Here is a 22,934-nt window from a genome sequence, read left to right on the forward strand (position 1 = left end):
GTTGTGGCTAGGGTTCTGGACCTTCTGCCATTTCCCAAATTGAGCCGTCATGGCATGGACCCAAATACTACTCCCTCTGTTCCTAAATATAAGTCTTTGTAGAGATTTCACTATGGACCACATACAGATGTATCTAGATGCATTTTAGAGTATAGATTCACTCATTTTGCTCCGTATGTGGTTCATAGCGGAATCTCTCCAAAGACTTATACTCCCTCCGTTCCAAAATAGATGACTCAGCTTTGTACTAAACTTAGTATAAAGTTGGGTCATCTATTTTGGAACGGAGGGAGTATTTAGGAACGGAGGGAGTACTTCTTATACTTATATGGAGTAGAGATCTTGTCATTGTTTATAGTTTAGACCATGAATTCAGTCAAGTATCAAACTCGGGTCTGACATGCGATTAATCCATGTCTTGGACACCGCCTGTTGACCGCTGAGATCTCACCCGCCTTTGCTACAATTCCGAAGCCCTTCTCTCGCTGCTACGCTTCACCAGATATGTGCAGTTGGCAAGGGCTAAAAGCCTAGAATTGTAGAGAGATACATCTACTGTCTTTTAAAGAGCACTCAGTATACAGAAGAATTTCACAAGACAAATGAAATAGGCCATTCCCAAGTATAACAAATTTTACATGAGAATTCTGCTTGACATGGACAAAAGCAAATTTCCAGTAACCCTGCGTTTAGTAGCTGCTCGATTTTGATTCCTTTTTTTTTTTGCTGAAATGACCAGGAAATAGAACTTCATCGCTATACTTTTCTGGAACTCAGAATCAAAATTTCGATACAGATTTTTGCTGACTTGATCTTCCAATTGGAGTTACAACAACCACATGATATCGTCACAACTTTATACATTGCTTTGCTGTAGAACATGTTGTCCACTGGCTCTGGGTCTTCCTTTCTCTAGCCAGTGGCAGAAAATCAGCCAGGAGTCCTCTCCCGCACATCAGCAAACTCCTTCACGCAAAAGCTTACTCAAGCTTTGGTGCTTTGAGGAGATGTACACTCCTCACCAACCCTTTACCCACATCTCCAACCTCCTTGAGTATAGACGTTGGATCCGGCATGGCTTCATCATCCTCATCTCTGCCACGCTTCTGTCATAATAACACCACAAAATCAAGTCAACTTACATACCTGGGATATGCCACAACCTAAAAAGCTCAGCATGATGAAACATTTATTGGCAACAGATACGGGTACAGAGTATTTGAGTAAATTGGATATTTACTTGTGGGAAGATTAAAGTGAAGAAACGGTCTTCTACAACACAAGCAGTCAGTGAGAAAAATACCTTTGAGCTCTCCCATGTAAGACCAATTGCGTCCCCTCCAATCGAATCGTGCCACAATTTGAAGGTCACAGGGAATGCACACTGTACACAAATTGGATTATCATACTTAATGGATTAACGTATCTTTATGCAATCAAAACTTGATAGTTTCGATTTTACCTTCAAGTCTCGCAAGAAGTATGCGGTAGGGTCAAAATTCACCAAAAGTTTATCTCTTGTGTCATGCAAGCTTCTCACAACACTTTTACTGAGTGGCATATAAGGGTGGAAATCATTGCTTGGTTTGCCCTGGATTACCAACTTACCTGCAAGGTTGTTCCGGAAGTTATTTGCATCAAGAATACATAACACGAGTTGAATTTCATCTTGTTTCTGGTTAGCAACAAATATTAATACTAACCGTTAGGAATCTCAGCGGGAAAAAGAACATGGTGAGGACGGCAGAGCTTCTCTTTATGGAGGAGTATAACAGCATCATAATTGCTTAAAGGTGTTCGGAAGAGGCACTGTAGCAAATGAAAGCGAGTGAGAAAATCAAAACCTAATGAGACAATGAACCAATCAAGTGATGACAGAAAAACCTTACCTCCCATGTATATTGGCCTGATTGACCATGGATGATAAGATTTGTTAACAGCTCGGCGCTGCTTTTAGCGTAAGAAGCTATCCGTTTAAGAACCTGCGGTTAAATGAACAGAAGGTGAATGGATAAAATAGACCCATTTGGTTCTGAAACTGTAATTGACTAGCAATTATCATAGATGCATCTCCGGCAAAAGCCTTATATGGCATTTCCCCGGATTATGACATTTCTTGTCACCCTTCTCCTGCAATTGCTGGTTATGTCATATAGGTGCTTCTCATGCAGAAATACCATAGAAGATGCACTGACAAGAACGGTAATTCTATGGAGCGAACATTGCCCAGTCGATCTTCATGACGCAATGTGCGCCACCCGATTGAACGATCAGCCCCACGCACGCGTGATCGTGACCATGCATGATGCCAGCACAACCTTTGTTCCATCACACATGTCATCGTCGTGCTGTACTGTATCACGCGCTAGTTGATTCCGACAAGAGATGTCATATAGATGCTTTTCATGATATTGAGACAAGATTTGACACTTAAACATTGGGAAATGTCGTTGATGCACAAGAATTGGAGATGTAGTGCATGCTTTCGTCATTGACCTTTTGTAGCTTTATCATTGATGTAGACTTGAGTTCTAGAACAGTAACTAGCTTTACATCTGTACAAAAAGATAAACACCTACCGACTTGCTTGGTGATTGTTTTGTCCACGCTTCAGATGATTTATCATATGACGTAGCCAGAAACATTGCAGGCTCTATATCATAAGGATTTTGTTCATAAGATCTTCTGCTCAGCATAAAGTTTTCCTGCGGTTGCATCTCTCAATATGTTAGCGGCTTGACAGCTTATTCAAATGTCAAAGATAAAAAAGAGAACCAGAGAACAAACGTTGATTTCTTTCTCATCCTTCAGGTTGAAGTCATTATTTATGTCCACAATCATGGGTGAAAAGGTCCAGTCAAAACTAGATAGCAACCGCAAGAACCTGTCAATTTTTTAGTAACTGGTCAGAGGACATATAAAGCTTTCATGTGCCTGCGAGACCAGTAAAAAATTATAACCGACTACTGAAATAGGTGAGAGAGGGGGTAGTACCCAAACTTTTCTGAGGTAACTAATTATTAAGTTTCATGCACCAACCAGTAGAACCAAAAGTCTGAATTGATGGAAAAGGTTGCGCAATCCACAAATACTTTTAACAATAATAACCTCATGGGCTTATGGTAAATTTATTTGCAAGAACATATAGTAGTAAAGGTTCTGTTATCCTGGAGCAATTATTACAAGTCAAAAGCAATAGCCAGGGTCAGTATTCCAACACATATCTTAAAGTCTGTTGCTGGACCACCTTTATATCAAGAAAAAGCATATTCTTTAACAGTCCATATCAAAACATTGATATCACTCACCAGAACGCCAAATCTTGGGTATTAATTTTAGAATAAAAGCATGTATTAAAATAGATATTTAGGAGATAAATTATTGTGTTCTTCATTCTATTATTAACAAATATGTTTGCTTCATGATTACACAGAAGTCAACATTTTGGTGATTTTTTTTCCGGCAATGAAGACATGGCCAATATAGCCAGTAGGATTGCTAGCATCTGTCTGTTCTTATATGACACAAAACAATGAAACTGACAAGTATGGAGTAGTAATATTAAAAGTAAGGTTTAAAAGATTACAAAGTTGTACCTAAGGAACCCCGTAACCCGTGAAGAGGGGGCATGGAATGGAAACGGCCTCAAAAATAGGTAGGCAACCACCAATTCAACCGCCTCCTCTGAGATAAATGAAGAGAATAGATGTGCGGAAATCCACCTTTTTGCTAGCCTTTGAAACGGAAAGAGCATATCGTAAGATATACTAGGGTTTCAGGAATGCTGCGTTGACGAACAATTTTGAAACCTTAATAATTACCTCACTACCGGCCCATACACTTGGTAAATACCATGCAGACCGTTGATCATACTTGAGTGCTGACTACGATAAAAGAGCTCCTTATCTTTTGATGGAGCACTTTGTATGTTACTGTCTCCAGCTGAGATAAATAGATAAAATTATGGAATTGGCAAATTGCGTGAACTTCAAAAATAAGAAATAAAAATCATAGATAATGAGAAGCTAACCTTGCTTTTGTACCACCAAACCTCTCTCATGAAATATTTTGAGCAAAAACGAATATCCAGATGTAAGAACATTGATCTCGTCTTCACTGGCTGTAACAAACATTCCTCGATCCTCCAGACTGATATAACACCGAATTTAGCCAATGAAGTGGGAACTGAACATAAGCAAGAAATAGTTCATCAATGATGTCACATACCTTTCACCAATTCTTAAAAGAAATGCAGACTTTGTCTTCTCCATGGCTACAGGATCCAAGGGCCAGTTACCAGATCCTTCTAGCTGTTATTGAAATGGGGGTAAAAGGAAAGAGATTTGTGAAAAAAACCTCTAAAATGAAGAATCGCTAACAGACAGATGTGGAACATGACATGGAAGGTATCGAGCAGTCGAGCTCCATAAATAATTGCCCATTGTGATATTTAACACAACTAATGGGCAGCATACCTGAATCATGACTTCCAAAGACCGAACACAAGTTGCTGCAAAATTGGGCAGCCTCTGAGAACTCTTTTCATATGCCAACGGATGAGGTTCAGGGGGGAACACAGAAGTGTGCCTAAAGGCTGGCATAAGCAAAAGTTAAATAGTAAGAAAATGAACAGGGTATGTAAATAATAAAATTATTCTGTCAGACCTGAGTCTAGAGGTTGCACAGTAGATATTTTAAGAGGAACATCATCCAATAGACGCAACTGCTTAGCTAAAGTATCAAAGGCTTCAAGCAAAGCTCCAGAAGATGACACTGGATCTGCATCCAATTAAACATGATTTAAATCCCAAACTCGACATGTGAATCACAACATATAAAGCTTGGCTTTACCTTGGCCACCAACCAAGAGACAAAAGTCAAGCTGATCAACAACATGAGTCAGATCTTCCTGCCGCAACAGCAAATGCTTGGTAAGCACATAATCAGCAATTCTTTTGATGATTGTATGCCTCTCCCAAGTCTCCGTTTCCCACACTACAGTTTAGTTAGTAGAATCCATTAGTATCAAGTATTTATTCAACTAGTGTATGCTCTTCACTGGCAATGGCAACAAAAATGCAATACCTGTGCTTTCAGCAATAGCCCCATCTTTAAATCTCCTAAGTTCAGCTTTCTCTCCCCAGAATTTCCTAAATTTAATAGCCTTGGGATTAATGAGCACAATACACGTGTGTTAGACCACAGTAATTGCAGTTGACCATTATTCTGTAATCTATAAAATGGAAATCACCTCATCACGATTTTCAGGGTTTGGACCAATATCGACAAGACGATAACTCTTCTCCAACAAGCTAAGCATTACACCGACAATCAGTGGGCTGCTACCAAACTCTGAGAAGCCCTATAAAGCTGTGTTTGTCAGTAGATTGAAATGCAAACATAAGTGTTCAGTTATGGGACACAAATGTCACATACATCCATTATATTCCATTCAGAAGGTGTGCTTCTCCACAGAACGCGGATCATCTTTGTTCTATCTGTAAGTCCTTGTTGCAGCAAGGACTGAACATCTTTTTCAAGTATTCGCCATGATTCATCATCCGAGCAGAAGCTTAATGCAGTAACTTTAGAGTTCCCCTTCAAGTTAATCCTGACAGTGACAACAAGAAGGATCACATGAGAACTTGATAAGCTAGCTTTAAGTCTTAAATTAGGACTGGATAGCAAATTGAAATTTCAAAATTTGCAAACATTCTTAGAATTATGGTAGTAAGGGGAAATTAGCTGATTATGACAATAGCAGCAAAGATGTGCAGTAATGCTAGCTCTAAATATGGTTCCTTTTGGGAGACATGTGATCAAGTTACAGAGCAAGTTCTTCAGCTTTGCCTCCTGCTCCATCAGAAAGGGCAACTCTGTCCATCTTTGGCTTGACAAATGGAATGGTTCAGCCTCTTATCTTAAGGACCTCCTACCGAGGCTTCACTCTTTTGCAGTGAACAACTCCCTTTAAGTTAAGCAGGCACTAGAAATGGATGATCTTCTGGACCTGTTACAACTACCACTTTCCTCACAAACCTTTGATGGAGTTTCTTATGTTCAGTAGCATCCTCCAGAACATCCAAAATTAACAATGAGGAAGATGACTTTTGGAGCTACTTTTAGGGGAATGATCATTACTCCTCCACAAAAGTGTATTCCCAGTCATTTTCTCACAATCAAGCTCCTGCAATTCTCAGTTGGGTTTGATCGTAGTCTACCGCAAAGCTCAAAGGCTTTGCTTGGCTCCTCCTAAATAACAGATTAAATACAAGAGATTTTCTGCATAGAAAGAACTGCCAAGTATCTGATTCCCTTTGCTGTGTTCTCTTTCAACGGGATCTGCAGGATCATTGTTTCCTATCCTGTCCCTCCAGCAGGGAGCTGTTGGCATAGAATTGGCATCCACCTTAATTTTATCAATAATACCTCCAGATATTCTCCTGTACCACAGCTACCTTTGGGAAGGCTTTCTTCATCAAAATTATGATCACTGCATGTTGGTGCATCTGGAAGCAAACAATATTAGCCCTGCCCCCCAAAGCTCATGGTTCCGATTATTTAGGAAGGAATGTCTTTTGCTTACCTTCAGCTCAGGGTCTCCCCAGCTAAGGCTGGTGTTTTACACTTATGGCTCAGTGCCCTTGTACAGTTTACTTTAGCAAAAGTGTTCTTTTGATCCTGAGCTCACATGCTCCCTGATGACCAGTTTACTTTAGCATGATTTAACTGTCCGCTATGCCCTGGAGTTTCTAGATATGTTCGAATTAATAAATAAATAAAATAGTCTCGGGGCCTCCCCTACAGTTTCCCAGTCAAAAATGTGCAGTGGAAAATGGCATCTAAGTTGAGGCTGGCAAATGCGAACTGGGAGCACTTGTCAAGTTCCAACGTTTGTGAACTATGTAGAAATTTGAAATATATAGATGGAATAATCATCATTTCATCGATGTCTTCCAAAATCAATCACTCGCTCACTCAAACATATAGCCATGCAAATAGATTGTTTCCGGCTCTCAGGCTCAGCATGTACTGCACCATTATTTCGGATAGAAACTCCAGTGAAAGAGCATAATGCAAAATTGCAATATACATGAGAGTTACACAACATACTTGCTTAACTGAACATACCTCAAACATGAATCAAACTTAGCACCAAAATCAACTTTGGTCATAAAAAGTTCTTCAAATCCACCATCTCTGCATTTATCAAGGCAATTAAGTGTGCAAGCTGCCTCATCTTGGAGCTGAATCAGAAACGATTCGGTGTAAGATGGAGACTATAATAGACAAAGAAAATTGCAAGCTTAACAATTGGGGGGAGTCATATTTTGAACATATGGAGCAAGGAAAACTAAACTTCTACCATGGTGGAGATATCACACCATGGTTATGTAGATGCATACATATACATGAGATGTGGAATTGGTGTTCATAGGGTACTTCCATAGTCAAACCTACCTCTGAAAAGGCCGACTTCGTCATCCGAAATGCCAGATTGACATGGCCAGATACATCAGATATGGCAACATCAAATGTTTTCAGCAGATGAGCAATGCCCTGAAAAATTCATGGATCAGAATATCATAATAACTGAATATTCAATATTACCCCACAGATTATTAGCACTGCATGCAAAAATTCAATCCAGAATTATCCGTCATGCACCAAGATCTATACTACGAGCGGAGGGATTACCAGCCTACTAGTTATTATTGAATTACAGGCAGAGGTGCGCCTGACCACCAATTTCATTGTTAGTATAACCAGCTAGGCATACCTAAGCTTGGGATGCCAATTTTTTACCATGTTCACACTAAGGCAAATAACTTATCTGGAGAAATTACGATTTTATAAGAATATTACTCTTGTTATTCTAGGGGAGCTGGCCTAGACAATTAATACAATTATTTGGTGATTAAGCTATATATCATATGCAACAGGTTGACAGACCTCTTTGCTGATAGTACGCTTCTTCATTGGCTGAATCACCAAGCCCTTCAACCACATCTTCGAAGTTGCTACAAGCAAACAGAGATAGATATAGTAAACGATTAAACATAAATGAAATATCAACTTTCTGTTGCTTGGATGTACCAAAAAAATTGATTGCAACGCGGAAAATTTGTCTTGTGGTCATTGATCTATTAATTATACTTCCTCCAGAGTCCATGGTAAGAAACACAAGGATGGCAGATATTAAGTATCCATTGAGGCAATCATGTGAATATATTGAAGTTCTTTGACGTGCCCAAACCTGCATTTCAAACTAAATATTAGATTGCCATCCAGGAGAAAACCAATAAGTAGACTTCTGCTCTGTCAATATAGAAGTATTTCTTCATCAGACAGTTGTTGAAGGGGTTACTAGAAACCCCACTCTCGACATGCAGACATTTGATCCATATTTTTTATAAGAAATATGAAACTGAGGAAGAACTCCTTACTTTTAGTAAAACCAATGCCTCTTGCAAGGTTTTCCAATTTGCAAAGGTGCTGCCGGTATATTCTGCATTTTCCTCCAGAAACATATCCTCCAATATGCTGTTATTATACCTAGGTGTCGGTTGGTTTATGCCATCTGTGATGCAAATTTGATCAGTTGCTTATAACAAATATTCCTATATTCAAGGCCAAAAGTATGGTTCAGGTGATTCTAAAGCAGGCAGTTTACCTTTTGTATATGCACGGATATTGTTTCTTGTTGACAGATTTAGCTTTGAAAGATCGAATAAAGAGCTTGCCGTCGGGATTATCCTGACATAGAACCCAGGAAGTTCTGCAATTTCTGTTGCTGTGCGAATGGAGGTATTGAAAAATAAGAAGAGAACGCAAGGACCACACATTTAAGTGCATGAGTATTAACCTTGAATGCACACTGAAGTAAAAAAAAAATGAAGCACAGTAATTTGTTTGAACAACAACCTGGATATACATGGAGGACAGGCTTTCGTGCCTCATCTTGGAAGGTAGACCATGAAACCTTGCGGATTAAAGGAGAAGACCTCAAGCTCTTCTCGATGACGCAGAGGTAAAGACACCTCTTTGCATGGTACCGGTGATTCAGGAAATCCTTTTCATGAAAGCATTCCTATAAAAACAGCAAAGATAAATCATTAAACCCATACTGCATAATCACAGATAATGGTAGTCCAAAACCTCGATAGAAGCTTAAACAGTATGAATATAATTGTATTTGGAAGGGTAGCGATCACATGCCAATGTGCAACATCCAAAATGATACCAGGAACTGGAGTAATATTTGACGTAGGTAACATCTGGTTGCATTAGATTGACTAAAGGGCCTGGCTCCATGTAGAGTAGACACGTTTGTACTCAACAAGAATTTTTGTTGACAGGATTGAATTGGACATCATAGCATAGATGAGAATCCTCTGTGGTAGTTTTCTAAACTAAATTTACTAAAGCAAAGTGAAACACATACCTTAGGCAAGCGGACGAGAAGGTCAGCGGCGACGTCGGGTCTGGTGACCGCGCCGGCCGCGTGGCTCCCGGCGAGCCGCACCACCTCCGGCGGCCGGAAGGAAAACGCTAGCTTCTCGGCCGCGAGGCCCAGGTCCCTCACGAACCCCGAGGCAGCCTCCGGCGCAGCCTGCTGCGGCGGCACGCTCTTGATGAGCTTCCCGACGGCGTCCGTGGCATCCCCGGCGGCGCGGAGAGAGGTAGCGCTCGGCCGCGCTTGCTTGAGGAGCTCGGAGAGCTTGAGGTCGATGGAGTACTCGGCGGAGACCATTGCGGCTTCGGTGGTCGGTTGCCGGCGGCGGGAAGGCTAAGAAAGGGCTTTTGAGGTTTTAGGGTTTAGTTGAACCTCACCATCATTTTCCTCCTACTAGTGTAGTTGTACACTGCGAAGAGCCCATGAGCTAGCCCGTGAACTAGCCTGTAAATCGGAACATACCGGGGCGTTACAAATGTTGCGCACGCACCCGCCCAATTAGGAGCAGAATTGCCCTCAAAAAATAAATGGAGCTGAATGGCCCTATGTGTGTGAGAGAGAGGGGGGGGGGGGGCATAGTTGCCCCCTAACCAAGGGGTATGATGGACGGCAGCAATCTTCAAAGATTGTTTTCATTATGCCTGTGATTTCGTTACTGCTAGATTTGAGCACTGTAATAGGGAAGCAAATAAAGTAGCTCATGAGCTTACTAGATTAGCTAGATTTTTTTTGACTTCTGATTGGTTTGAGGAGCCTTTAAACGAAATTGTAATGTTCCTCACAAACGATGTACTACTTATTACAAATGAATAAAGTTGGAGTTATGTTCTCAAAAAAAAACAAGGGGTGTGATCCCTCAAAAAAACAAGGGGTATGCTATGGGCAGTCCTCCCCTCTCGTTATACTCCTCGCAGCGGCGATAGCCGAACATTGAGATCTCCAATCCCCTGCCGCCCCTCCCTCCATCTTCCTTGTTGGTTCAGACTGATCAAGGGACTCTCCCTGGAGAGTTGCTCGGTCTTTGCCCGCGTGGTTGTTGTGGGGAGCGATCTAGAGTTCCATCAACAGCTCGGTCGATTTTTCATCGGGCTAGGGTTTTCAAGGCATGGCAGAAAAAGCTTCGGGTCGAAGAAGGTGGACTCCAAAGATGTGGTTGAGATGGTGGAGATGCTGGGTCTCCAGGACGACGACCTAGACGATGTGGTGTTTGTGGAAGAAGAAGCGCCCCCTCCAGAGTCGATCAGATGGATGGCATTTGCAAGAGTTCGCACAGAGAAATCTTATAGCCAATTTTGGTTCTTCAAAATGATGTGGGCAGTGTGAGATTTAGCCCAAGAGGTAAATATTGGCCTCCTTGAGGACAATTTGTACATTTTGCATTTTTCTTGCTTGGGTGATTGGGAGAGAGTCATGGAAGAAGGACATTGGAATTACAAGGGTTTTGCGGTGGTCACAACACCCTATGACGGATTCACGAAGCTGACGCAAATCAAGTTAGATACCCTTGAGCTCTGGGCCCAGATGCATGATCTCCCTGATGGGTTCAACCCCGTGTTGAAGGCTTTGGCTGGAAACGTTGGTGAAGTGGAGTTTGTCGATCCGAAGTCCCACGATTTTGAGGGGAGTTTTTGCATGGTTCAGTTCAAGATCAATGTCTACAAACCATTGAAGAGCGCCACACCGATGGTGAAAGAAAACAAGAGATAGATTTTTCTTTGTGAAATATGAACGCCTTCCATATTGATGTGTTGTCTGTGGTCATCTTGGCCATCAATATAAGGAACATGTGGATAGTGTTCGTCCTCCAAAAGCTCTAGTCTTCAAGGACTTGAGGGTAACCTGGTTCCGTGGTGCACAAATAGGCCCAGGTGAAGGCCGCTCCTAGAGGGGAGGTTTTGGCCATGGAGCTCTAAGGGGAGGTACGGTTCTGGAAGGGGAAGGGCACAACAACAACAGTGGAATGTTGGGTATGAAGACCCAAATGCGTACATGGAGGAGGCGGACCTTATCAGGAAGAGATCCCCGGATGTAAACATGGATACAGGAGGCAAGACAATCAATCCTAAAGGGATCACACCTGCCGATGTAACCAACTAATGCTTATGGCACCCCACATGGTTCCGCCAAGTCCGTCATCTAAATAGGATCCAAAGAGAGCCAAAGTTTCAACTAATGCAGAGAAGGGTGTCGGTGTCAAAACCGGCAGACCTCAGGTAGGGGGGCCCAAGCTGTTAGATCGGATCGATGGGTAACAAGAGAAAGAACACATAGCGTTTACCAAGGTTTGTGCCCTCTCTATGGAGGTAAAATCCTACGTCCTGCTCTTGCCTATATTGTGGATGTATCAAAGTACAGAGTTGATCTACCTCGAGATCGTGAGTTGTGGTCTAAACCCTAGGGGTATGATGATGAATGTATGAGCGGGCCTCTATGGACTAAACCCTCTGGTTTATATAGGCACCAGGGGTATCTAGGGTTACACATGGTCGGTTGCCATCTAAGGAATTACATGTCGATCCTAATCAGATATGCTTGGAGTACATGCCAGGTCTTCGGTCGCGTCATATGGAAGGCCTCCGGAGTCCTCCCTCCTTAATGAGCTGGCGGTCTAGCCCATACTTAGTCAGGCCGGGCTAGGACCCCCTAGTCCAGGACACCGTCAGTAGCCCCTGAACTTGTGTTCGGAGCCAAGGTTGATGATCTTATTTGGATACTATCTTCGGCTAGGAATCTCCGACTCAACAGGAGAGTTCCCATTTTATCTTCGGAGTTTTTAGTTTGAATTGCCGAGCTCCTCTTCCGCACAAGGTGCCACCTCACGCCATCTTGTATGTTGTGTTGTCTGGGGAATCGCGCCACCTTTATGGCCAGACGTCCAAGCGTCGCCTTTATTGTCTTTATTTAACTAGCACCAGGCCCAAATTTATGACCAGACGCATCTTGGACTTCCCTCTTTCACCGTTTAACACCATTCCCCCCTCCCAAAGTCAAGCCTGAGGAATTCTAACAATGGCGAATGATGTTGGCTCATCCAGACGCCCACACGACCCTGTCAAAGGCGACAGGGGGAGCTGCTCTGTCACGCGCGTTCAGCTAAATCGGCTCTCCACCCAAGGGTACCTGCAGATCCAGATTTGGCCTCAACACGCCCGGGCCTAATATTCATTGACCAACAGACGCATGTTGATAGTCATCCCATCTCTCATGGGGATGAGCGGGTATGCTTCATTCCTTTCCTCCTACACGGGTTGGGATTCCCAATCCACCCTTTTCTTCGTGGTCTGCTCAAGTTCTACGGGATCCAACTCCATCACCTGACTCCCAACTTGATCCTTGCATACCGCGGGGTTCGTCGCCCTTTGCGAGATGTACCTCAGGTGCGAGGCCCACTTCGGACTGTGAAGACGGTACTTCTATGTAATGCCCTGCTCTCGAGAGACATGAAATTACACGAGGTAGGAGTCGCCGAGGTGTGCAGAATAGCGGGAGCCGGCTACCCCACCGACACTCCTCGAGAAGACGACACGTGGGTGTTTGAGAGGTTCTACATTGTTGATGTGCCACTACATGAGTCAGCTCGGCCCGGGCTACCGCCCTACTCTTCGGATCCTCCGAAGAAACTTTATGGCTGGAGGCCACGGAGCAGTGCTCAAAAGGATGATGTCGATGTGGCTCATCTCACGGTGAAGGTGAGATGTGTGACAAATACGAGCCTCGCCATTATAGATGTGATGGTGACGGACATCGACCGAAGAGTCCAACCTCTTCGGCAATGTCAACATCTGTTGTGTATGTACAATGGTACTGACGATGTGAAAGTGCAACTATCCCTAGGTGGTTTTGGTAATTCATAACAACATATAGCTCATTGAGCTAATGCTATTCCAAGACTATTATTTCAGGAAAGCTCAATGAATGGCATGGCATGGATGATGAAAGTGGATCCCTCAAAATACTAAGGACAAAGGATTGGCTCAAGCTCAAAAGCTCAAGACTCTTCATTTTACATTTTAGTGATCCAAGATCACATTGAGTCTATAGGAAAAGCCAATACTATCAAGGAGGGATGAGGTGTTGCTTAATGAGCCTCTTGCTTCATGTGCTTAGTGATATGCTCCAAAACCCTCAACTACTTTCCCACATCCACAAATGACCTAAACCCAAAGCCAAAATCGGTCACACCGATTCTTCCTATCCGGCGCCACCGATTCCAAAAGTCATAGCCACTGCCACAAACCCTAAGCAAATCGGTCTTACCGATAGGGATCTCGGTCTCACCGAGATGGGGTTGTAATCTCTCTGTTTCCCTTCGTAACGTTTCGGTCTAACCGAAGTGAGCGATCGGTCCCACCGAGATTGCAATGTAAACTCTCTGTTTCCTTTTTGTAACATTTCGGTCTCACCGAAAAGAGCAAATCGGTCCCACCGAGTTTACCTGACCAACTCTCTGGAAAGCTTATTACCAAATCGGTCTCACCGAGTTTGTGTAATCGGTCTTACCGAGATTACGTTATGCCCTAACCCTAACCGAATCGGTCTCACCGAGATGCATGTCAGTCCCACCGAAAATCACTAACGGTCACTAGGTTTACTAAATCGGTCCGACCGAGTTTAACGATTCGGTCCCACCGAGTTTGGTAAATTGTGTGTAACGGTTAGATTTTGTGTGGAGGCTATATATACCCCTCCACCTCCTCTTCATTCGTGGAGAGAGCCATCAGAACGAACCTACACTTCCAACTTACCATTTCTGAGAGAGAACCACCTACTCATGTGTTGAGGCCAAGATATTCCATTCCTACCATATGAATCTTGATCTCTAGCCTTCCCCAAGTTGCTTTCCACTCAAATCTTCTTTCCACCAGATCCAAAACCTATGAGAGAGAGTTGAGTGTTGGGGAGACTATCATTTGAAGCACAAGAGCAAGGAGTTCATCATCAACGCACCATTTGTTACTTCTTGGAGAGTGGTGTCTCCTAGATTGGCTAGGTGTCACTTGGGAGCCTCCGACAAGATTGTGGAGTTGAACCAAGGAGTTTGTAAGGGCAAGGAGATCGCCTACTTCGTGAAGATCTACCGCTAGTGAGGCAAGTCCTTCGTGGGCGACGGCCATGGTGGGATAGACAAGGTTGCTTCTTCGTGGACCCTTCGTGGGTGGAGCCCTCCGTGGACTCGCGCAGCCGTTACCCTTCGTGGGTTGAAGTCTCCATCAACGTGGATGTACGATAGCACCACCTATCGGAACCACGCCAAAAACATCCGTGTCTCCAATTGCGTTTGAATCCTCCAAACCCTTCCCTTTACTTTCTTGCAAGTTGCATGCTTTAATTTCCGCTGCCTATATACTCTTTGCATGCTTGCTTGAATTGTGTGATGATTGCTTGACTTGTCCTAAAGTAGCTAAAATCTGCCAAACTCTAAAATTGGGAAAAGGTTAAGTTTTTATTGGTCAAGTAGTCTAATCACCCCCCTCTAGACATACTTCAAGGTCCTACAAGTGGTATCAGAGCTTTGGTCTCCATTTGCTTTGATTTCCATAGCTTTTGGTGGTCATAGCCTTGGTTTCACAACCTAGGAGAGTATGGCGTCTAGCGAGGGAAATTATCACCGTAGAGGTCCTTACTTTGATGGTACTAATTTTGCTAGTTGGAAGCATAAGATGAAAATGCATATTCTTGGACATAACCCCGCCGTTTGGGCAATTATTTGTATTGGCTTGCAAGGTGAATTTTTCGATGGGAGAGAACCGAACCGTGAAGCTAATGCGGAAGAATTGAAGATGCTGCAATACAACGCTCAAGCTTGTGATATCATCTTCAACGGATTGTGCCCCGAAGAATTCAACAAAATCAGCCGTCTTGAGAATGCAAAGGAAATTTGGGATACTTTGATTGATATGCATGAAGGTACCGAGTCCGTCAAGGAATCCAAGTTGGATGTGCTCCAAAGTCAGCTTGACAAGTTCAAAATGAAGGATGGTGAAGGTGTCGCTGAAATGTACTCTAGGCTTGCTCTTATCACAAATGAGATTGCCGGCTTAGGGAGTGAAGAGATGACCGACAAATTCATCATCAAGAAGATCTAAGAGCATTGGATGGAAAGTATGATACCGTGTGCACATTGATTCAAATGATGCCAAACTACAAAGATCTCAAGCCAACGGAAGTCATTGGAAGAATTGTTGCTCATGAGATGTCACTCAAGGATAAGGAGGAACTTCACAACAAGTCAAGTGGTGCTTACAAAGCCTCAAGTGAAGCCCCCACATCATCAAGTGAGAAACCAACCTTCAATGAAGAATTGAGCTTAATGGTGAAGAACTTCAACAAATTCTACAAGAGTAGAAGCAAAGAAAGAAGCTCCAAGTCAAGGTCTTACAATGACAAAAGATCTTCTAGTCGAGAGCGCAATTGCTACAATTGTGGGAGACCCGGACACTACTCCAATGAGTGTACGGCACCCTACAAAAGAAGAGAAGATTCTCCAAGAAGAAGGAGCAAAAGAGAAGAATCACCACCAAGAGAGAGGAGGAGTAGAGATGATCGTTATGAACGAAGACCCTCACGGAGAAGCAAGGATTCGGAAAGGAAGGACAAGTCATCAAGGAGCTACACAAAACGAAGACATCAAGCTCATGTTGGTGAATGGGTATCCGGCTCCGACTCCGACAATCACTCCGAGAGAAGCTATCACTCCGACTCCGAATATACTCAAGATGAAGGTGTTGCCGGTCTAGCACTTGTGTCAACCAACTCCTACGACATATTTGACTCACCAAATGAAGGTGTTGGAAGATGCTTCATGGCCAAAGGTCCAAAGGTAACACATCCCGAGTATGTTGATTTCAATAGTGATGAAGATGACTTGCTTGTGGATGATGATTTACTTGTTGACAACTCTAGTGATGAATACTATGATGAAACGTCAATTAATCATGCTAATCAAGATAAAACGAATGACAATGATAAGGAGAAGATTGAGCTTCTAACTAAAGAACTAAACTCTCTTAAGTTAGCTCATGAAACTATCTACGAAGATCATCGAGAACTTTTAAGGGCTCATGAGAAGTTACGCTTTGAAAAGCTCAATCTTGAGCAAGAGCATGAGTTCTTAAAAGCAATCAATGATGATCTCCGCAAGAAAAGTTCTTCTTACATTGCCAAGCGTTTACTCTTATCTACTTACATGCCTCAAGTCAAGTCTAGTAACAAGTACAAGAAAGATACTTCCTCTAGTAGTAACAATAATAATGTCAAATCCAATATTGTTGCTTCTAGTAGTTCTCTTGATTCCACTAATGATTCTCTTAGCCAAGTTACACTTGAGCAAGAAAATAGCTTATTGAAGGGAATTATAGAGAAAGGTGTTTACAAGAGCCTTGCCGGGAGTAAGCAATTCGAGGAAATTGTACGCAAGCAAGGAAGGCACCGGAAGAATCAAGGTGTTGGTTTTGAACGAAAGTTCAATGCCAATGGAGTTGAGTGGGAAGAAGATCAATACCCCAAGACGAAGTTTGTTCCTCAACAAGAGAAGTATGATCCTACTTCCTTCAAGGGAACACAAGCTCAAGATGATCTTCCACCACAAGACCACAAGAACAAAGGCAAGGACAAGCTTCAAGAAGAGATTGATGCATTTGAAGAAGCACCTAAAGCCTCGTTCAAGTGGGTCCCCAAGACTACGTCAAGTTCTACTTCATCAAGTACAACTACAACTCCAAGGATTCCCATCAAGATGATGTGGATCCCGAAGAAGAAGAACTAGAGAGTTCTTGAGGGTGACTCCGCCAACATTCTTCACTCATATCATTTTGGCAAGAACAAGTGCAATCAACTTCCACATCTTGCACTAGTTCAAGGAGTCACAAACCCTCATGTTGGTAAGGCAAGGGACAAGGTAACCTAATGATTTCATGGACATCATCTTGTGTGTGCATCACTCTATGTCTATGGATATTCTTGTTTGTTCCTTGTGGGACTAACCCATGTAGGTAAGTTGAAAGTGCAACTCACTCCAAAGGATTGCTCCAAATGATCTACATCAACATTGAGCATCTACATCTTCAACACCTACATGAAGTCATCATCGACAAAACCCAAGGTTAGTTCATCCCTCTAAGGGGGGATCTCACATCTAGGGGGAGCTTAACTCTAAGAATTGAGTCAAAGCAACTCTAATGGTGTGAACACATCAATGCATTATGTAAAAGTGGTAACCCCACTTGAGCTTAAACGATGAGTATGACCTATGATCAAATGTTCTCATTTGACTCCTAAGTCAATATACTCATATATAGATGACCTAGTCATCGCCAATTGTTTGATAGATGCTAGAATTGGTTGTGCATGCTTTGCCACATATTTCATTCGCCATCTTATTGTGTGAGCATGTTGGTGCATATTTTACTCATTCAAGGACATCCACTTGTTGTTTTGATTGTTTGGGTTCTTTTCTTTTTGCCAAGTGGATGGACAAGAATGCCTAAGAACCTTCTTTAGCTATCTATGCTTTTCTCATCTCAAACTCTATTCATGCTACATCACAAAATTTGATCAAGTCAGATTCGAACCACTCTGTGTGAGGAGCACTCGGAGTCCCCGATTCGTCATAGACTTAAACTTCCAAAACCTCTTTGTGATTCTCGGTCAGACCGATTCCACCATTTCGGTCCTACCGAGATCATCAAGTTGATTTGAGTTTTCAATCTCGGTGCAACCGATTTGAACTTTTCGGTCTCACCGATTTGCTGTAACTGAACACAGTTATGCATCTCGGTGCCACCGAGTTGTTCCACTCGGTCACACCGACAGGGTCGGGCTATATATAGCCACGGGCAAAAGTTTGGAAATTTCTCCGAAACCCTTCGCCCGCGCAACAGCTCGCTCTGCCATCGTGGTCTCCGGATCGTCTCCTCGTCGCCAGCAGCCTCCTGTCGCTGGTCTCCGCCGCCGTCAACGGATTTCGTCCCCGCCGTTGCCGCCGTAGCAAGTCCACCGCCAAGTTAGGGTATGGACTTGATCTTTGTGCTATCCACGTCTGATTCCTAGCACATTGTTTTCATATTGATTCTTGCCACGATTGAAACTCTTCTATCCAGCCAAAGTAGTCCATAGATTAGATGAGGTTCAAATTTTTAGGGTTAGGTTTCCGCCGAAACCATCTCGGACCCACCGAGTTGAAAAACTCGGTCTCACCGATTTGGCTTATGCCATTGCACTAGTGACTCTCGGTCTGACCGAGAATTACTAATCGGTGCGACCGATTTGAGGATTCTGTGAAACCCTAGCAGTCTCGGTGCCACCGAACTGAAACTCGGTCCAACCGAGATCATCAGTTTAGGTTCCAAAACTGCTTCGGTATCACCGAGTTTGAAAATCAGTTGATCCGAAATGCTTTCTGTGGAAAACTAAAACTGAACTTTTGAATCATTCTTTTGCAAAAATCTCTGCATTTTGTGATGCTCATCTATTCTATCTCATCTATAACTCTTCACAGGGTCAGCAGTCAGCTTTTGCAGTATGTCAGATCAGAGTGACAGCCAGAACAGGTCAGAAGAGCAGATGGACTTGAGTGAGGGCACTAGTCCCTCAACTACAGATGAAGGGAGCAGAAGTACTTAGCAATTTGCCTAAGGCTGCAACTAGGCAAAGGGGGAAAAGAAATTCAGATTCTGAGGATGAAGATTACAAAGCTGAGGAAGATGAGGCCACTTCCAAGAAAGTGGTGCTCAAGAAGGAATATGGCTCTGCACAGAGCACAAAACCAGGTCTGAAGAAGAAAGTTCCTGCTAAGAGGACTCCAATGCCAAAGTCCAGAAAGTCCACTCAAGTGCCAGCTCAAGCTCAACCCAAAGAGGCACCTGCAAGGAAAGATACATCATCCAAACCTCAGAAAGTCCCCACTGGTGCAACTATGAAGTTCACAATTGAATCAGAGGATGATGGTGATCAGGATAAGAAAAAGAAGAGAGCAAGAACCACAACTGCCAAGGTCCTTGGAAAGCCCTCAATGAGAAGGGATTCTGATGAAGAGGAAGAGGATGCTGCACCAGCACCTAGGGCAGCCAAGCTCATGGGTGATGCAATCAGATCAGGGGCTGCAACATCCAAGCCCAAGGAAGCACCCAAAGCTGCCTCCAAGGCCAAGCAAGTTCCAAAGAGGAATACTAGGAGTATTCCAGCTGCTGAGAAGAACAAGGCCCCAGTGCCCAATGTTGCTGAAGATGAGGATGAAGAAGGACAGGTCTTAAGAAAGCCCAAGCCCAAGATACCAGACCACAATGATGCCCATCCTGTGGCTGAGGACATGAGAATCAGGAAGGATTCAGGGCTGAGACTGTGGAGGATGGAAGATCCATATGCTTCAAGAAGAAGAACTGCTGTTGACTACAGGTTCCACACAAAGGAACAGCAGGACTTCTATGAAACAATTCTGTTGGACAAGAAGCCCATAGTCTGTGACATGAGGTGGGTCGACTGGAAATTCATCAAGGACAATGAGCAGCACTATCCTGGAGTGCAAGAAAGCTTTGTTGCTTGTGGAGTTGCAGATTTTGTTGGACAGAAGTTCACCAACTGGAATGATGAGCTTATCATGCAGTTCTACTCCACAGCACATTTTTACCCAGATGGTAGAATTGTTTGGATGTCTGAAGGTACAAGGTACCAGTCCACTGTTGAAGAATGGGCAAGTCTGATAAATGCCCCCAAGGAAAATGAGGATGACCTGGACATTTATGCAAAGAAGAAGTTGGGTCACAATTCAATGGCTCACATGTACAAGGAGATCCCAGACAAGGCAGTAGAGACTCACAAGTTTGGATCAGTTCACTTTCTGCTATCAGGGTTGCCAACCATCAATTGGATTCTGAGGCACACTTTGTTGCCCAAGTCTGGTGACCATAACATGATCAGAGGGCATGCCATCAACATGCTGCATGTGTTTGATGTGCCACAGAAGTTCAAAGTCATGAGCCTAATAATTGAAACAATCAAGAGGACTGCAGCAGATCAGAAGAGGAGCTGTGGATATGCACCTCAGATTCAGGAATTGATCAACTCAAAGATGGGCACAGGGAAATATCAGTTGGATAAGGAACATTTTCCACTTTATCCAGACTTTGAGGACAATGAGGTTGTCATGAATGAAGATGATCCACAATCAGTTCAAGCTCAGGAGAAGAAGGAGAAGGCAAAGAAGGAGAAGGCTGCCAAGATGCCAACTCAAGAGGAGGCATCTGAATATTTCTTGAAAACCAAACAGGAGCAGCTTGGTTACTTGATAGCATCAACTCTGAGGATTGAGAAGGGGTTGGCCACCCTAACTCAAAACCAGGAGAGCCTGGAAAGAATCATGGAACAAAAATTCTATGATCTAGATGTCAAGGTAACTGAGATTCAGTCAGTTGTGGAGCAGCTGCAGGATGACATGCAGGAGAGGAAGGGCAAGACAACCACCAATGTGTTTGCCAGAGTGCCCAGAGCCCAGAGGTCAGTTGCAGTGCCAGTGACAGACACTAGAGCAACAACTTCAGCACCAGCCACTGCCCCTACAGTTCCAGTGCAACCAGCTCCAGCACCAACTCCTCCAGCTCCATCCACTTCAACTGAAGCCTTCGTCCAAGGAGCCATCTCTACACCACCACCAGAAGATCAAGCCTGAGAGTCGATCTAGCACTATGCATTTTCTATGAACTTTTTGGTAACTTGTTGCCAAAGGGGGAGAAAAATGTATAGATCATAGGCTTCGAGAGAGAGAGTGTTGCTTTTGTTCTCTCTTGCTTTATTTGGTGGTTTTTCAAACTTTGTTTGCTTTTGGTTGAGATACTATGCTTGTGAGACATTGATGATCATGTGTTTGATCATAAGCTACACTTATGCATGCTTGATATTATCCTATCTATCTTATGTGATCACTCACTATGCTTGGTGATGAGTGCATGTATTCATTGTTTATTATTTTGAGCGCTCCACCAAGATGTATGTGACATGGAAGAGTAACCCATGAGCCTAATTCATTGTGCATTTGCAGTCCAAAGCAAATCTTAACCCATGCACAAATTTAGGGGGAGCTCTTGCTTATCACATACTTCTCAAAGCGACGATGTTATTCAATCTTATTATCATTTGTCGAAGCTTTGATCTATATGTTGTCATCAATTACCAAAAAGGGGGAGATTGAAAGTGCAACTATCCCTAGGTGGTTTTGGTAATTCATAACAACATATAGCTCATTGAGCTAATGCTATTCCAAGACTATTATTTCAGGAAAGCTCAATGAATGGCATGGCATGGATGATGAAAGTGGATCCCTCAAAATACTAAGGACAAAGGATTGGCTCAAGCTCAAAAGCTCAAGACTCTTCATTTTACATTTTAGTGATCCAAGATCACATTGAGTCTATAGGAAAAGCCAATACTATCAAGGAGGGATGAGGTGTTGCTTAATGAGCCTCTTGCTTCATGTGCTTAGTGATATGCTCCAAAACCCTCAACTACTTTCCCACATCCACAAATGACCTAAACCCAAAGCCAAAATCGGTCACACCGATTCTTCCTATCCGGCGCCACCGATTCCAAAAGTCATAGCCACTGCCACAAACCCTAAGCAAATCGGTCTTACCGATAGGGATCTCGGTCTCACCGAGATGGGGTTGCAATCTCTCTGTTTCCCTTCGTAACGTTTCGGTCTAACCGAAGTGAGCGATCGGTCCCACCGAGATTGCAATGTAAACTCTCTGTTTCCTTTTTGTAACATTTCGGTCTCACCGAAAAGAGCAAATCGGTCCCACCGAGTTTACCTGACCAACTCTCTGGAAAGCTTATTACCAAATCGGTCTCACCGAGTTTGTGTAATCGGTCTTACCGAGATTACGTTATGCCCTAACCCTAACCGAATCGGTCTCACCGAGATGCATGTCAGTCCCACCGAAAATCACTAACGGTCACTAGGTTTACTAAATCGGTCCGACCGAGTTTAACGATTCGGTCCCACCGAGTTTGGTAAATTGTGTGTAACGGTTAGATTTTGTGTGGAGGCTATATATACCCCTCCACCTCCTCTTCATTCGTGGAGAGAGCCATCAGAACGAACCTACACTTCCAACTTACCATTTCTGAGAGAGAACCACCTACTCATGTGTTGAGGCCAAGATATTCCATTCCTACCATATGAATCTTGATCTCTAGCCTTCCCCAAGTTGCTTTCCACTCAAATCTTCTTTCCACCAGATCCAAAACCTATGAGAGAGAGTTGAGTGTCGGGGAGACTATCATTTGAAGCACAAGAGCAAGCAGTTCATCATCAACGCACCATTTGTTACTTCTTGGAGAGTGGTGTCTCCTAGATTGGCTAGGTGTCACTTGGGAGCCTCCGACAAGATTGTGGAGTTGAACCAAGGAGTTTGTAAGGGCAAGGAGATCGCCTACTTCGTGAAGATCTACCGCTAGTGAGGCAAGTCCTTCATGGGCGACGACC

General features: G+C 43.4%; 1 protein-coding gene across 2 annotated transcripts; it reads right to left on the bottom strand.

The window, feature by feature from the left end:
• Positions 1–589: 589 nt before the first annotated feature.
• LOC123111097 (nucleolar protein 6) lies at positions 590–9,932 on the bottom strand. Of its 2 annotated transcripts, none has more exons than XM_044531782.1 (25): positions 9,446–9,932; positions 8,926–9,091; positions 8,675–8,788; positions 8,448–8,581; positions 8,098–8,257; positions 7,954–8,021; positions 7,462–7,560; positions 7,132–7,247; positions 5,437–5,611; positions 5,252–5,362; positions 5,086–5,164; positions 4,852–4,995; positions 4,666–4,779; positions 4,476–4,594; positions 4,228–4,310; positions 4,031–4,149; positions 3,822–3,942; positions 3,597–3,734; positions 2,788–2,884; positions 2,580–2,705; positions 1,890–1,982; positions 1,704–1,809; positions 1,463–1,608; positions 1,304–1,384; positions 590–1,106 (listed from the first exon to the last, which is right to left on the bottom strand). In XM_044531782.1, the coding sequence occupies exons 1-25, from the start codon at positions 9,752–9,754 to the stop codon at positions 981–983; spliced, it is 3,144 nt and encodes a 1,047-aa protein (XP_044387717.1). In that variant the 5' UTR covers positions 9,755–9,932; the 3' UTR covers positions 590–980. The 2 variants fall into 2 exon arrangements, with proteins under 2 accessions (XP_044387717.1, XP_044387716.1); XM_044531781.1 differs by having other exon boundaries at positions 8,675–8,794; positions 9,446–9,930.
• Between the last annotated feature and the right edge of the window lie 13,002 nt (positions 9,933–22,934).

The sequence above is a fragment of the Triticum aestivum genome, chromosome 5B (assembly GCF_018294505.1).
Source record: "Triticum aestivum cultivar Chinese Spring chromosome 5B, IWGSC CS RefSeq v2.1, whole genome shotgun sequence".
In the NCBI taxonomy this organism is placed as follows: domain Eukaryota; kingdom Viridiplantae; phylum Streptophyta; class Magnoliopsida; order Poales; family Poaceae; genus Triticum; species Triticum aestivum.

Excerpts from the sequence above, each read along its gene's own strand:
- LOC123111097 (XM_044531781.1), bottom strand. The coding sequence starts at position 9,754 with ATGGTCTCCGCCGAGTACTCCATCGACCTCAAGCTCTCCGAGCTCCTC. Across the intron at positions 7,248-7,461 it reads CGAAGTCGGCCTTTTCAGAG|CTCCAAGATGAGGCAGCTTG; the intron begins GTAGGTTTGACT and ends TTTCTGATTCAG. Across the intron at positions 1,107-1,303 it reads TTACATGGGAGAGCTCAAAG|AAGCGTGGCAGAGATGAGGA; the intron begins GTATTTTTCTCA and ends TTATTATGACAG.